The sequence below is a fragment of the Petaurus breviceps genome, unplaced genomic scaffold, assembly GCF_028583685.1.
Source record: "Petaurus breviceps papuanus isolate PSGF00001 unplaced genomic scaffold, PetGlider_PUasm1.0 90681, whole genome shotgun sequence".
Lineage (NCBI taxonomy): Eukaryota > Metazoa > Chordata > Mammalia > Diprotodontia > Petauridae > Petaurus > Petaurus breviceps.
In genome coordinates, this window is record NW_027187307.1 from 10,359,282 (window position 1) to 10,376,644 (window position 17,363).

Here is a 17,363-nt window from a genome sequence, read left to right on the forward strand (position 1 = left end):
TGTTTATGTGAATGGAAAGAAAATGAGCAAAAAATGCAACTTACAGCAAGCTAATCATCACACATGATTGTTAAATATTCAGTATGGTGTCAAGGGGATATGGCTGCATTTTCAGAAAATCTGGCAGTTATTAGAAATTACATAATTAAGTTTATGTTTTAATTTGTGAGGGCTCATTGAACTAATATTTTCCTTTGGAGGAAAAAGTTGTCAGTCTGGTAGAGCACTGTGAATGTTCTAGTCTTAAGTCTCTCCTCCCCTTTTTCAAAAACAGAACTCATTATATTTCCCTTAAAGACTTCCCTCATCCTTACTTTATTATTGCTATCAAAAGCACCATCTTTATTCTATTTTCCTTGGTTTACAACCTCAGTGTCATCCTCACCTCCACATTCACTCTACATATCCATTCTTTTGTCAAATCTTATTTCTGCTTTCATATCATTTCCCATATATTTTTCCTCTTCATTCCACAGCTTCTTATACCAGCTGCCCCCCTAGTATGGGTCCTTATAACCTCACACTTCTTACAGTAGCCTTTTGGTCCATCTTCCTGCTTCAAGGCTCTCCCCATTCTAAGTCATCCTCTTCTACTCAGCCCAGACCAGACCATGCATTCCCTTAATTAATAAACTCTACTGGCTCCTTAGTACCTTCTGGATCAAATGCAAAATGGTCTATTTGGAATTTATGGCCGTTCCCCAGTACTTTTATGCTTTACTTCCCTCCACCTACTCTCTGATCCAGCTACACTGGCCTTGTTGTTCCTTGAATGCGACACTTTAGCTCTTTCATTGACTGCCCCTCCCCCATTTAGAATGTTCCCCCTGCTCAAATCTACCTCCGAGTTTCTCTGTTCTGCTCAGCTCAAATCTCCCGTTGTGTAAGTGAAATTATCTTCCACTTGCTCTATAGAGAATTTATATGTGCATAGTTGTGTGTATGTCACCTCCTTAGAATGAACAGGGTCTTTACCTTTCTTTGTACCCTCAGCACTTAGCACATTGCACATAGTAAGTACTCAAATGATTGACTAACTATAAAGTGATACCAAAGGTAAGTTATTTGAGCAAAGGCCAACCGTAAGTTGACGTGAGGGGGACACCTTCAGGGAGTAGCAGAAGGACCATGTACATTCCAATGCTGGCTAGAGGAAAGAACAACTATGTACATATTACTTTTCTTTCTTGCTTCATCAAACCTGTCCCATTACTCTATGACTCTTTGCTAATTGTGTGCCTTTGATGGTCTTTTATAAATTTATCCATTCTCCAGGTTGACTGTCCTGAAATTTACTTTTAACAAGCACATTAAATATATAATATATGTCACAAGGTATGCTGTGGTAATGAGACATACAGCATCTGAGCCATCTTTCTGACTTTCCCATTTACACCTTTAACCTACAACTTGTGCTCTCTCTAGCCCATTGGCTTTTTGCTTAATTGCAGTTTTCATGGACCTGCCCAGCTTCATTTGTACCCTTTTAGGTGTTTGTTTTAAATATGACTTTTAATGATTATTTTGAAGAACAGGATGATTGTGTTTTAGCTCATCTTGTACCGTTTATCAAAGTATTTAAACATAAAAATGTCTATCAATAAGTAAGCCATTAATTTATCTCCCTAAGAATTAATGAATACTATACCTTACAGTTCTAGGCACATGCTTTTAATGGTAAGTTAGAAAGCTTCATTCAGGGGATTTATTAAAGATTAAGAAGTATTAAAAAGGGAATGGGAGGCAGGAATATACTGGGATAGGACAATCCATTAAGTAAATTTCACAGAGATTTTGTCAAATTTTTTTGTCAGTATAGCACTCCTAGCCTAATTTAATAACTTAGCAACTAATTATAGTGAAACAACTGTTGGAATGTTTTCATGTTTCATGGTTTTCAGCAAGTCAAACTGTCTGTAAAAAATATTTTTCCCCTTTTGCTTTTTAATTCTATGAAAAATAAACTGAGACACAAGCACACAAAACCTCCGATGAAATGAGTCATATTCTGAATTCTAAAACATTTAATCCCTCTTCTATAATTTTGTTTACAATGAGAAAATAATATCCTTCTATAGTTACTTTTGAGATTATCAAAAATTAGAGAGCAGAGCTCCAAATTTCAGGCATTGTAAGACTGTTTCATTTTCAGGTTTTAGACATTTTCTCATTGTTTAATTTCCTGACTCATGAATAAACATACATTCTCTAGTATCTGTGTCTTTGTGAATTTTAAGAGACAGGCACAAAATTTAGAGCCTGAAATCCTGGAACACAAGGCCACTTTGCAGATCATGGGACCTTGGTTTAAGTGATCCATTGCCAGAAACTGATTAAAGACAAAGAAAATTCTGAGTTTGCTCTTCAGTAGTCATTACTTAGGTGTTCCCAGACCTAGACACAGATCCTGCTTTGTATCTCTTCCTTTTGGAGTATCTTTATGTAATTGCTTTGGCATACTTATCTAATTTAAAAGGCATAGACTCAGTGAGGTCTGTGGGCACTGAAAATCAGATCACCTTAACGAAGTTACAGTAAATACAGGTTCCACAGGTGAACAGTGACCTACACCTATAATTAAACAGAAAGAAGAGAATGTACTCAATTGCTTTTTTAAAACTGCACAGTTCCTTCAAGATCGTGTGGTTCAGTGGAAATGAAGATAATGATACGATATGATTTAGAGTCGAAGAACCACGGTTTGAATCCTGACTACCTGCTGCCTACCTGATCTCAGAAAAGTAACTTCTCTCATCTAGTTTCTTTCTTCCTTTATAAAATAAAGGGGTTGGGCTAGATAGTCTCAAGTTAAGGCCGTTCTATGTGTGTTCCCTCTTCTCTCGTTCTCTTAAATTCAAAACTCCTTCACATTCCCCATTTTTTTCTTTTTACTGTCTTTAACAATGAGGTGGCCCTTCTTGCCAGGGTTGGCTCCACTACATGTGCACTTGATCTCATTACCTCATCTTTTTCAGCAGATTATATCTACAATCATCTTCCTTCTCTTAAGTCTTTCCCAGTTTACTGGTTCTTTTCCTACTGCCTTCAAAGCCCTAGTCTCCCCCATCCTTTAAAAAAAAAATTATTAAAGTATTCCAGTCCCTCAAATTATTGTTCTAAATCTCTCCTTTCTCAAACTCCTTGAAAAGAACTGTCCACACAGTGCCTTCACCTCATTTCACTCACTACCCTTCAACCCTTTGCAACCCCTGGCCTTTGATTTTATCACTCAACTAATACTGCTCTCTTTGGAATTACCAGTGATCTCTCAGTTACTAAATCTGAAAGCTAGACAACAGTGCACGTGAAAAGAGATGTGGAGTGTAATCTATGTGGTCTGAGTCACACCTGTTACATAGCAACCCCAAAAGATATGCTACTAGATACTATTTATATTAATAGGCTTCATTAATAGAGGTATACTCTTGACAATTATGGAGCTGATAGTGCTGAATCCTGCCCTTAGTGTATCTGGGATACAAGGTATATATTACAGTAGGTACTTAATTTTAAAAATGTGGACAAACAGGAATATATTCAGAGAGGGATGATCATCACAGTAAAGGGCCTTGAAATTGTGGCAAACTGAATTTGGGTTGAAGGAATTTAGCATTTTTAGCCTAGAGACCAGACTTTAGAGAAGGGACATTATAGCTGTCATTGAGGATTAAAGTAGTTTCTTAAAGAAAAGAATGATTCTTGTCTTATTAGGCTCTAGAGGGCAGGACTAGAACCGATTGGTAGAAGGTGCAGTGTGGCAGATTTTGTGTAGCTGTAAAGCAAGTCTTCCAACAACTGTATTTCAGAAATAGAATGGGCTACAGTTCTTCAAACAGAGACTAGATGATCTAAAGGGGAGTGTTATATAGGTATTGTGCAAGTGAAATAGTAATTGTGATTTTGTGCTAAAGGGAAGCTGTTTATTACCAAAATCTTGTATTTCATGGCTGGGAATAAATTTAAATCTTAATGACAATGGGAGACACAAGTTACTTCTTAAAGCATTACTAATTCTTCTTAACAATCTATCACCACCTATTGATGGTCTTTATGTCAGATTACTATTTAGAGCTTAAACTCCAAGAAACCTTTGACATTTCTGTTAGAATATGCTCTATATGCCTTTCCTTCACTTTACTAGTATCTTTGTTCCCAGTTTGGTCCTAGAGAAACAAGAATTTCTTATATTACCTATTAATCACACACACATACATATATATGTACATGTATACATATATTCATGTATTTCAGCACAGATGCTTTAGTGTTTGCAAAATAATTCTTACTCTACCATTCTCTATTTATTTTTGCAAATAACAAACTGAATCAGTATTTTGACTTTCAATTTTATTTGTTTTTTGAATATTCTTTTAAAGTAAGCAACAGTATAGTATGGCTGGGCCTTGGAAGAAGATCTTCTCTTGAAACCTTTCTGCTGTCATCTTTTCTTCACATATTATCTGTGTTAAAATATCAAATTGTTAAATTCTGCATTCATGCACGTGGCCAAAATTCTAAATCAGCAAACTATGCTTATAGTGATTTTTATGATTATAGGGCCCCATGTTCTAATTCAGAAATTCACAGAAAAAAATCAAGAACATAATTAATCCATATTGTTCCCTAAAATACATAAATCATAGAGAAAAGACTCAACTGTTCAGAATTTAAGGGAAGAATTATATTTCTTGGTACTTTGAACATACAAATACACTACTGTGCATAGATCTGAATTAAATAATTGCAAGTTTATTCAAATGATGCATATATATATTTTTTTGCAGTTTGCAGAGAAAAAAGATTACTGGAATAAATATATATATATAGATAAGAGTATATAGTCTATCCTTTAATATCTGAATCTGCTATGCCACAATAATAAGCCACTCAAAGAGTCTATTAAAAGCAGAAAGGTCAGATTTATACTTATAGGTATAAAATAGCACCACAGAATTTGGAAGGGCCTTTAAATGACTATCATAGAACTGTAAAACCTCACAGTTGGGAGAGGGACCTTAGGGGAATCCAGCCCCTCCCTTTGTAAGCAGGAATTACTTCTACAACATTTTAAAGCAAATGGTTATTCATTTCCAGAGAGGAATAATAAGTAATACTAAAAGCTTACATTTACATTTTTTTTTTTTTTTGCAAAACACTCTCTTCTACCAGCGGGCAGTATTAAAGAGTATTGGATTAAAATCAGAAGATTTTTAATCCTGTCTCAACCAGCTGTCTATAGGAATGATCAAGATAAGTCTCTTCCTTCCCTGGGTCCGAGGTTTTGGGGTTTTTTTCCCCTGTAAATGAGGAAGTTGGGCTAGATATTCTAATATTCCATCCAAATCAATATTTATGATTCTCAGGGTTCTGTATTGAATGCTTTTAAACCACCTTCTATTGGAAGCCCTCCAGCGGGGGAAAGGGGACCCCTTACCTCACCACCTTTCCCCTCTCTGCTTAGCTCTTTTCATGTTCCCTTTTCCCTTTACCTTCCCTCCCCCCCTCCCTCTGCTCCCCTCTTTTTTCCCTTCCTTTCAAACCCTCCCCTCACGGCTTCTCTCTCTCTCCCTCCCCCACTGCTTCTTACTCTTCATTTCCCCCCTCCCGTTTCTGCCTCCGACTCCCCCGCACTCCCCCTTTCCCCTTCCCCATTCCCTCCGCATTACCCCCCGTCCCCCAACATCCCCTGCCCCCCCATCCACCCCACCTTGGGTCCGCTCACCCGGGCAGATTCTGCCTCACCTGGAATCCCGTTATCCCCTCTGTTGCTCCTAGTTGGGGCCCCGGTTGCCCAGCAGCACCAGGCGCATTCTCCTCCCCAGACCGTAAGCCGAGGGCTCCATGGGCGGCTCCTCGGGTGCCAGGGCTGGCGGGGACAGCGCAGGGACCGGGGGCGCCTGCTGAGGCGGCGCAGCCTGCACTGGCTCGAACTGGTTACCTTCCGAGCCGCTGGCGAAGCCCCGGCTCTGCTCCTCACGAGGCCTCTTGACGCCTCGCTTCCATTGGGCCCCCTGGGGCCCGGAGTAAGGGGACCCCACTCCCCCCTGCGCCAGCCAGGCTGCCGCCCCCCCGAGAGGAGCGACCCCCGCCCCGGCCCCTGCCGCGAACAGCAAGGGGCTGGGGCCGGGGCCGCAGCCGCCATCTCCTCCGTTTCCACAGGCACTCCCACCCCTTCCAAACGCCCCCTCCAAGGGCAGCTGCTGCTGGAAGGGGGCTGTGGCCGAGGCTGCCGCCGCGGCCACTCGCTCGCCCTCCTCCTCAAGGCCGATCTCCTCCTCCCCCTCCTGGAAACCCTGGTCGTCGACTACGGTCTGGGGCCCACGGTCTGAGGAAAAGGCTGCGGCGGCAGCGTCGCCGGCCTCCTCCTCCTCCATGGCGTCGCCTTCATCCTCCAGCTCCATCTGGTCGTCCTCCAGGTCGCTGGTGCTGGCCAAGGCCGCTGCCTCAGCCTCAGCCTCGGCCTCTGCTGCTTCTTCCCTGGCTGCTGCTTCTGCTGCTGCCTCGGCTGCTGCTGCTTCTTCTGGTGCTGCTGCTGCCTGAGCCCCGAGCTCACTCTGCTCTTCTGCCTCACTGGGGCTGCTCGAGGCCCCGGCCGAGGCCAAAGCCTCGACCTCGACCTCTGCCTCCCCTGTTTCCTCCTCCTCTCCCTCCCCCGAGGCAGCCCTGCCTGGCCGGTTTCCCATGGCCCCCTCCCTATTGAGGGCTTCCTGGAGCCGCCTCATGAAGGCTGCGGCATACTCCCGGTCAGCCTCATGCCATCTCCTCCCAACCCTCTTGTTATTAATGGGGCTGGGGTACACGGTGAGGCCTCGATAGTCAAGAGGCCTTCAGACTCCGGTCACCAAGCTCAAGCAGGAGGTGCGCTGCTCCCGGCTCTCTGGGCTGACAAGGCGAAGGACTGACCAGGCTCGTGCTTAAGAGGGGGACTGAGAGAACGTCAAGCCTACGTCAAGCCCTGCTAAGCAGCGATTGGCTGTTGGCACGGCAGCGGCGCGGGGCAGCTGCACAGGGCTTCGACAACTCGATGACGTGCAGACTTCTGAGTTCATACCCAGCCTCACTGATCCCCGTTCTCTGAGGAGAACTTCCGGAGGGCACGATCCCCATGGCCATTCATTGACCTTCTGCCCTTACGCTACACAAGTGGCTTTCTCACCCCCTGGTGATCTTGCCCCTAGCTAGACACAATCACAATACTCACATATACCTTGGCATCAACAGTGACCTGGGTAGCTGACACCTCCTGAGTACTAGACCCTGTGCCTCTCATTAGTGCAATGTAAGTGTGCCTCTGGCTTCCCCCTCTTGTGCCTAGACCTGGCCTCTGAGCCAGACAAACCAAGGCTAGCCCTAAGCCCCCTTAATAAACCCTGAGTATAACCCAGGACCTCCAAGGATTCATAGAATTTGGAGTCTAGGCTTCTCTCTGCACACCCCCTAGCTGTGTCCCACAAAATATTCACCCCCTCCCAAATTTTCAGTTTTCTCTCCTGTCAGGACTTTGATTTATGAAAAGGCTTGAAACTTGCAAAATGGTATTTCCTGAACATGGGTTTGTTTCATTGTTGTGATTTTCCTTCCATGTGATTTCTCTTTTTTTAAGGATTTTTTTTTCCAGATTGGAGATTTATTACTGAAGGTATTGATGCTGAGAGCTTACCAAGCCCCAACCTCTGTGTCTGACCCCCTCAGCATATGGGCTGCCCTTTTGTCTCACCTATGAAAGTGACCCAGACTAGAAAAGATTCCAACTCTCCCTTTTGTAACCTGTTTACTGACCTCATAAGGGAATCCCATGCAAAAAGAACATAAGGTCCAAAGCCATTCATGAATTGGCTAGGACTAAGAACATCAAGAAGAATAGCAAAAGTACCTCCTCCTCACTCTCACTTTCTTCCTTCACTCCAACTTAAAAGGAAAGTGGAGAGTGAGCAGAACCCTGCTGGGAAGTCATTTAGTATCATAGTACTGACTGTGGGAGACTTTCCCTCACACCCAGGCCCCACAACTCCCCTTGTCAGTGGAAGTCAATGACTTTAGATTTGCACCTACTCCCAACGAAAAAGCTGAATTAACTGGAAGTTACAGGTAGTAAAGGAAGCTAAAGGGGTAAGTCAAGATTTTGGGGGGAAAGACTTACAGTTCTGCACTCCTGCATTCCTTGAGACCCTTTTCTCAAGCTATCAAGCCTCTCTTTCCTCTCTAGTGATTTTCCCAAGTTGCCTGAGTTCTAGGAGCATGGAGGTAGCTCTGCATAAGAGAGTCTTTGCCATGTCTCTTCCCATTGGATTATAAATGTGTAGCTGGGAAGGCCCTTGGAAGCCATACACTGAGGTAAACCTGGGTCTTCTTAGCTCAAAATCTAATGCCCAGTTCACTATACCATTAGCAAAGAAATTCAGATACCTAGCTCCTGGCCAGGTAGCTGTGACCTCCCTTTTGACCCATCTTTTTACTGCCACAGCCAGCCCTCATCCCCACCCCAGGAAGGGTAGATTACCAACTTGGGTGACAGTTTGACCTTAGAGACTCAGTTTTCCTCATGTGTAAATTCAGTCTACTAATCCCTGTAATACCTTATTCAGAAGCTTGCTTTTAGACTCAAATGAAGAAATTGATGTGAAATGCCTTACAAAGTTTAAAATGCTATGGAAATCTTAGTTGACGCACACTTTTTTGGGATCCCCTCTTGGCCTTGCTTGCTACTTTCCAATCACATGTGCTAAGATAGTGTGTCACACTGTGGCTTGTGTTGTAAGTGGGATCAACTTTCCCCACCCCAATTAAATGGCAAGTAATTATTAATAACATGGACCTACATTATTTCATTCACATCTTGCTCTCCACCCCACCTGCTATATACCCTTTTCCCTCAAAGAATTAATTAATAAAGTGTATAATTACACCACCAACAAAAAACTTTATGAAGGATGACAGGGACCACTTCATTGCTAGCTAATAACAGTTTGTCCAGTCTTATGAAACAGTCAGGAGAAAATGCAATATGTCAGTTATATAAATAAATAATAAAACCAAAGTTCCATTTCTCAAACTCGCTGTATGGACTTTATTTTCTCTCCCTTGTTTTTTATAAAACCATGCCATTAATGATACCTATAACTCTCTTTTTCTTGTGATTATTATAATAGAGATTTTCAAACAGAAAGACCTAGGAAAGTTCTATTTTCCCCTAAATTATAAAATTCATAATTTTTTTTAAATGTCCTATAGAAGAATGAAATTCTTTTCTTAGGAAGTATTCTCATGGTGTTCTACTTTAACCAGTGGCTACAGGTTTTATAAAACTGTTTGTCTCACTGTTATGTTCAATCTGGCAAATGAATTGGCTTGACAGAGATTTTAGATACTCATATGCTTCCTTTTCTCATATGCTACTCTTTTCTTTTTCTTTCTTGGGATATTATGCCATTCTCTCTTTTCCTTATGTTCATATAGATAACAGAAGAGGGAGTTTTGTATATACAGTAGGAATGTACCTTTAGTGTCTGGTTTAATTAGTTTTCTGCCTGGGTGATCCTCATAGAATGAATTGCTTTTGGAGCAGCTTGGTCAAAAAGGAAAAAGGAAAAAGAAAAGTCCTTTGTCGAATTATTCAAACCTTCCCATAGGCATTTAGATTCATCACATATCAAGATTTGTTTTCATAGTCTAAATAAACAATCATTTTCAAATAACTATTTTATTCTATTTGTGAGATGCTGTAATATTGCCACATCAAGAAAATTTAAATTAACAAGAATAATCTCGTATTTAAACCCACAGGGCATGGAACTTTAGCTTTTTGTTCCATTGAGATAAATGCCATCATTTAAAAATAATACAAAACAAGTAGCATAATGAATTATATAAAGAACCTCATACTTCACATCAAGAAACATGCTTGTGGTCAAAATAAAGCAGCTGAATTATGGATTCTATTTTCAGCAACCGATTTCTCCACCCCTGATTTCAAGCTACTCCTTAATTCATTAGAAAATTGAACAAGAGGAGAACTGATTTCTTGTGTGGGGGTGGGATTATAGAAAGCTTTGTGCTTCCATTTTAATGGGAATAGGAATGATAAAAGTTCTGGGAATTAAAATAACAAGTGGCAGAGTGGACAGAGTGCTGGGCTTAAAGTCAAATTCAATTTAGAATCTAAATTCAAATCTAGCTTCAGATGCTTACATGCTATCTGACCCTAGGTAGGTCACTTACCCCTGTTTGCCTCAGTTTCCTCATCTTGAAAATGAGCTAGAGAAGGAAATGGCAAACCAACCACTCCAGTGTCTTTCCCAAGAAAACCCCAAAAGGGGTCACAAAGAGTAGGCCCTAATTGGAAAACTACTAAACCATAAAATGAGGTGTCCAAATGTGTACCACAGAAGAAAATGACGTCAGTGAAATGATATTATTGTACATCTTTGAATGATTGGGTTGTGTAAATGTTTTATATTAATCACATAGTTTCCTTTATCTTATTCCTTCCCACTGTATCCTCATCTTTTAGTCTAAACCTTTTTTTATAAATTATTAAACCATCAGAATACCATAGATCATCCACTGACATTGTCTTTCTATGCCTCACTATATTATGGAGGTAGCCCTCACTTCTTGGTTATGACAACAGCACTGTCAGGTCCTGCCAAGGTGAGCAATGGCCAGTAGTCTATAATGTGAGAACCAGCCTAATAAGTTTGAAGAGGCTTTTTATTTGGTTAACCCCGCCCCAGGATCACCATTTGCCAAGGTCCTCTTGAGGACACTCTGCTGAACTATAGGGGAGATGGTGATTTGTGTCACTAGAAGGCAGCAGCTCCAGTGGTAAAATAATAGATTCTAGGAGTGGGTAAGGGAGATGTATTTTCCCTTGTTGATATCATTGTTCCTTTGAGAAAATGATAAATGTAAATGACAGGGGATAAATTATGTAACTTATAAAAGTACAGTTTTGGACCTGCTGGCATATTTCCTATAGAAATTGTCAATCTAGGATATGATTGAAATTTATTATTGCAAAAGTCTTTGATATGTTAGACCCAAAGGCTAATCTAGTAATTTATATTAACTTAGTAATGCAGAAACCTAATTGTGGAGGTAGTGTGGTATGGTTGAATGAGTGTTGGATTTGAAATTAGAGAGTCTACATTTGAAACCTGGCCACCTGTGTGACCTTGAGAGAGCCACTTCCCCTCTCCAGGCCTCAGTTTCCTCATAAGTAAAATGAAGGGGATTGGACTAGGTGGGCTCCAAGGTCCTTTCCAGCCCCAAACCTGTTATCCTATATATTTATTGCCTCTTTTCGTTGCGAGGTGGACTGAAGAGGAGAGTTAAGTGAGGCAGTGTTAAATATTTGGTTAAGAAACCTTGGATTTTACCTAAGGAATTATAGTCTTAAATTCTGGATTCTGTTTTCTAGTGTATAAAAAAATTAGTACCACTAATTTCTCTCCCTTTCCTAATGGTAATGTGATATGATGGAAAGAACATTGTTCAAAAAATCAGGAAATTAAGCAAGCTTATGGCTGTACCTTTGCAAAGTGATTTCATTCAATGTGCTTTCTCTTTCTTTTTAGTCCTCAATTTTTGAATATAAAGTAATGGAATTTAACTAAATGATCTCTCAGTTTCCTTCTAGGTCTAGCACTTAAAAGTCCTAAGACTCTAAGTTCTTGACTAATTTGCATTTCATAAATGAGGTAGATTGTACCATTAATTAAAGACTTAAAAGAATGGCTCACAAATACAGCAGTTATTCCTTTATTTGTCACAGGGTGGGGAACCTGCAGCCTTGAAGCCACATGTGGCCCTCTAGGTCCTCAGGTATGACCTTTTGACTGAGTGCAAGTTTTATAAAACAAATCCTTTCATTAAAGGGGATTTTCTCTGTGAAGTTTGGATTTAGTCAAAGGGCCACACTTGAAGACATAGAGGGCCACATGTGGCCTTGATGCCACAGGGTTCCCACCCCTGGTCTTGAATCTTCAAAAAATATGTATTAATTTAATTTAATTTCGAAAATTAATTTATTTTTAGTATTCAACATTCACTTTTATAAGATTTTGAGGTCGAAATTTTTCCTTCTACCTCTTCTTCCCCCTCCTCAAGATGACATGTAATCTGATATAGGCTATACATGTATAGTCATATTAAACATATTTCTACATTAGTCATGTTGTAAAGAAGAATCAGAACCAAAGGGAAAAGCCACAATAAAGAAAAAAAAAGAAACAAAAAAGAGAGAAAATAATATGCTTTAATCTGCATTTAGATTCCATAGTTCTTTCTGTGGATGTGCAGGGCATTTTCCATCTTAAGTCTTGGGATTCTTAAATCATCACATTTCTGAGAAGTTCTAAGTCTATCAAAGTTGGTCATCGCACAGTGTTGCTATTACTAGGTGCAATATTCTCCTGGTCCCTCTCATTTCACTCAGTATCAGTTCATGTAAGTCTTTCCAGGTTTTTCTAGAGTTAGCCTGCTCATCATTTTTATGGAACAATAGTATCCCATTACCATTCATGTACTACAGCTTGTTCAGCTATTCCCCAGTCAATGTCCATCCCCTCAATTTCCAGTTCTTGGTTACCATAAAAAGATCTACTATAAATATTTTTGTGATGTGGGTCCTTTTCCCATTTTTTATGTTCTCTATGGTATACAGACCTACAAGTGGGTATTGCTGGATCAAAGGATATGCACAGTTTTATAGCCCTTCAGGCATAGTTCCAAATTGCTCTCTAGAATGCTTGAATCAGTTTACAAGTCCACTAACAATGAGTTAGTGTTCCGATTTTCCCTCATCTTCTGGTCTAGGATCTTAAAAGCATCTTTTCTAGGTCATTTTAGGGCCTTGTTAAATGTAATTAGCTCCTGGCATAAAAATGCAGATAAGTTAGTGGTTAGTCACCCATTAAGCATTCATTGAGAACTTTCTCTGTGCTAGGCCCTTGTGTGAAGCCTTTGGTATACATTAAAGGTTGAAAAGATCCCCTTTGTCAAGGAGCTCACATTCTAATGAGGGAGAAAACAGGTAAATAATCATATACATAAAAGATGTATACAGAATAGATGGAAGGTAACTTTATAGGAGAAGGCATTAGCAACTGAGACAACCAGGAAAGGCTGAATCTTAAAGGAAATTAGGAAAACAACAGCAGAGGTGAGGCAGAAAGCCATTGCAAATACATTTAGATCTGGGAGATAGAGTTGGTCCAATGTAGCTAGATCATAGAGTGAATATAGAGTAAGTTTTCAGAAAATTGGAAAGTTAGGAAAGAGGTCATGAAGAGCTTTCAGTATGAAACAAACAGGTTTATATTTCATCCTGTGAGAGAAGTGGAACCAGTAAAATTCATTGACCCAGGGGATAGAGAGTAACAGGGTCAAACCTACACTTTAAAGAAATCACCTTAGCAGCTGAGTGAAGGATGTGTTAGATGGGTGAGATATTTGAGGCAGGCAGACCTGTTATAATGTTATAATGTTATAACTTCTGGCCAACCTGACTGGTTGAAGAGAATGCTAGCTACCCAGATCTCACATACTCGCTCTAGCAAAAACCTAAAATTCACAACAGATAGCATAACAGTAAATCCAATGAGAAACTACATTAAATGCCTTTTTTGCCCCACAACTACACAAAAAATTTAGCTAGGAGTTCACAGCAATAGGAAAGGAAATGCCAGCAAAGCCAGTGAAGGTATAGGTAAAGAAGCCTAGCACCTTCCCAGTAGAAACAGAGATTGCTTTTGTAGCCTGCAAGACTCTATGTCTAGAGGTGGCAAGGGTTAGAAATACCTAATACCTTGGGGGTAGGAGGGGTAGATAAGAAAGCCCTGGGATCATCTGAAGGTGATAAGTTAGGATCCTTGGAAGTCTTGGAAACAAAAACCAGATCAGTTATGTGTAGCAGCAGATATCAGTGGCAGTACTCAGACTATGACAGTCCCAAAGCACAGGGGCCCTGACATTCCTAGCACTCTGTCTTGAAACATGGCCCAGAAGATCCAGCATGATTGTGACTGGGATACAAGAAACATGGGTTCAAACCCCAGTTCTGTCATTGACTTATGTGATCTTTTCCTCATTTTTCCCATCTGAGCCTCAATTTTCATATCTGAAAAATGAAGGGGTTGGACCTTTAGAAGACTGCCTCCAAATCTAAGTCCTGTTTTTCTAGGCTTTGCATTTTTATTCATTTTTATGTACGTACTGTGTCTCCCCAACTTGATTAAAAGTATTTTCTTTTCTTTTTTAAAATAGTATTTTATTTTTTTCAATTTTATGTAAAAACAATTTTTTAACATTCATATTTTAAAAATTTTGAATTCCAAATTCTTCTCCCTCCTCCCTCCCTCCCCTCTTCCTAAAACAGAAAGCAATTTGATATAGGTTATATATGTGCAATCATGTAAAACATTTCAATATTAGTCATATTGTGAAAGAACAGAAAAAAAACACACACACACAACAAAAAATAAAAATAGTATGCCTCAATCTACATTCAAAGTCCATCAGTAGACACTTTTGGGAGTTGAGAGGGCAGAGTAAAGAGCAAATTGCTGTAACTTTCCTATATTCACCTCCAAACAACCATAAAATAGCACCCCAAAACAAATTCTGAAAAGCAGAACTACCATAAAGATGTGGTGAAACAATCTTTTTTTAATTTTTAGGGATATTTTCATTTTTTAAATTTTTTTATAATTTTTTTTATTTTTTGGTTTACATATTTAATTTCCACAAGATTTTGAGTTACAAATTTTCTCCCCATTTTCCCTACCCACCACCCCAAAACAGCGGTCGCACTGAATATCCCCTCCCCCAATCTGCTCTTTCCTATATCTTCCCCCATCCCTCTCCTACTTTCCAGTAGGGCACAGTAGATCTCTATGCCCCAGTGCCTATATACGTTATTTCACAGTTACATGTAAAATTATAATAATAATAATTATTATTATATATTTTTAAACATTTGATTTTAAAACTATGAATTCCAGATCCTTTCCCTTCCTCCTTCATCACCCATCCTCACTGAGAAGATAAGCAATTCAATATAGGTTGTACATGCATACCTATGCAAAATATTTCCATAGTGGATATATTGCGAAACATTGACTGTATTTCCCTCCATCCTAACCCACCCCCACTTTGATCCTATGCCTTTACAAAAGTAGGTACTTCCAACTTCCCTCCCCCCCAACCTGCCCTCCATTTCATTTACCCCCCTCTCATCCCCTTCCCCTCTGTTCTACTGTAGGGTGAGATACCTTATTTAGTGTGTATGTCATTCTGTCCCTAAGCCAAATTCAATGAGAGTAAGGTTGATTCATTCCCTTTTGCTTTCCTGTTCTTCCCCTCCATTGTAACCATTTTCCCTTGCCTCTTCTATATGAGATAAATTACCCCATTCTCTCTCTCCCCATCTCCTCTCATTTTATTCCTCTCTTAACTCTCAATTTCACCTTTGAAGTATCATCCCTTCCTATTCAATTGGTCCTGTGCCCTCTGTATATGTGTACCTGTATACTTATATACACACATTCACACATGCATTCATACTCCCATATACCCTCCTTTATAGACATATATATGTACGTATACACATACACATATACATTTCTATTCCCTTCAACTATTCTCATACTGAGAAAAGTTTCATAAGTTACAATTATCGATTTTCCATGTAGGAATGTAAGTAGTTCAACTTTGATAAGTTCCTTATGACTTCTTTTCCTTGATTACCTTCCCATGCATCTCTTGCTTCTTGTATCTAAATGTCAAATTTTCTATTCAACCCTGTTTTTTTCATCAAGAATGCTTGAAAGTCCATATTTTCCCCTGAAATATGATACTCAGTTTTAATCCCAGCTCCTTTGATATCAGAATATCATATTCCAAGCCCTTCTAGCCCTCAGTGTGGAAGCTGCCAGATCCTGTGTTATCCTGGTTTTGTTTCCACCATATTCAAATTCTTTCTGTCTTCCTGGTTGCTTCTAACATTTTCTCCTTGATCTGGGAGTTCTGGAACCTAGCTATGACATTCCTATGAGTATTCTTTTGGGGATCTTTTTCAAGAGGTGATTGGTGGACTCTTTCAACCTCTATTTTGCCCGCTGTTTCTAAAACATCAGGGCAGTTTTCCTTGAAAAATTCTTGAAGGATGATTTCTAGGTTTGTTTGTTTTTTTATCATGGCTTTCAAGTAGTCCAGTAATTTTTAAATTATCTCTCCTGGATCTATTTTCTAGATCAGTATTTTTTTTTTCCAATGAGATATTTCACATTGCTTCTATTTTTTCATTTGTTTGCATATGTTTTATAGTATCTTTATTTCTCATGAAGTCACTATCTTCCATTTGCTCCAATCTAATTCTGAAGAAATGATTCTCCTCATTGAGCTTTTGAGATTCTTTTTCCATCTGGCAAATTCAGCTTTTTAAGGCATTCTCCTCATTGCCTTTTTGAGCCTCTTTTTGCCATTTGTGTTAGTCTGTTTTTTAAGGTTTTATTTTCTTCAGTTAGGTTGTTGACTCTCTTTTCATTATTTTCTTGCATCATTCTCATTTCTCTTCCCAATTTTTGCTCCATTTCTCATATTTGGTTTTCAAAATCCTTTTTAAGCTCCTCTATGGCCTGTAACCATCTTGTATTTTTCTTGGAAGCTTTTGGTGCAGGAGTTCTCACTTCTTTGTCTTCCTCCTGTTCCATGTTTCAATCCTTTTTGTCTGTAAAAAAGGAATGCAAAGTTAGATTGCTGTGCTTGCTTTGCTTCCTTTGCTTGCTGATGTTGCCTCTCAATTAATTGACTTTTGGGCTTTTGCCACAGTAGTACTCTGCCACCAGACAAGGGAGCTTTATCCCCAAATGCTGGGGTTTTCTCAGCTGCTGGAGCTATTAGTTGGGTGCCCTCTCTGAAGCCTCCACCTGCTCTGGCAAACTGGTCATGCACTCCAGGACCTCCACCCTAGGCTACAATCCATATCCAAGCAGATAAAAGCGAGAGTGATTACCCCTCATACTGGTGACTTGGTCTCCCTACATATTCCAGACCAGGAGCTCTGAAACAGCCATGTGACAGTAGCTTCACAACCGTAGCACCTCAGCAGCTTCTCCCTCCAGGGGGTAAAGGCTGGACTGCACTCCTGAACCCCTGATTCCCAAAGTCCACACCACACTGACCTCTGACTTTGTCCTTAACATCTTTGGGTTAATAATTCTGGAAACCGCCACAGTTGCTGGTGATCTGAAGTCCCTCCAGCCAGCAGCTGGTTGTGGCCACCCTGAGGCTAAACCTCAGTCTCACACGGGAGTGTATATATATATATATATATATATATATATATATATATATATATATAT

The 17,363-nt window shown here is 40.0% G+C and overlaps 1 protein-coding gene across 1 annotated transcript; it reads right to left on the minus strand.

The window, feature by feature from the left end:
• Positions 1-4,329: 4,329 nt before the first annotated feature.
• On the minus strand, positions 4,330-6,722 carry LOC138143984 (heterogeneous nuclear ribonucleoprotein U-like). Its single transcript, XM_069065290.1, has 2 exons — positions 5,743-6,722; positions 4,330-4,460 (listed from the first exon to the last, which is right to left on the minus strand). Exon 1 carries the CDS (start codon positions 6,720-6,722, stop codon positions 5,772-5,774), a length of 951 nt encoding a protein of 316 aa, XP_068921391.1. The 3' UTR covers positions 4,330-4,460; positions 5,743-5,771.
• Between the last annotated feature and the right edge of the window lie 10,641 nt (positions 6,723-17,363).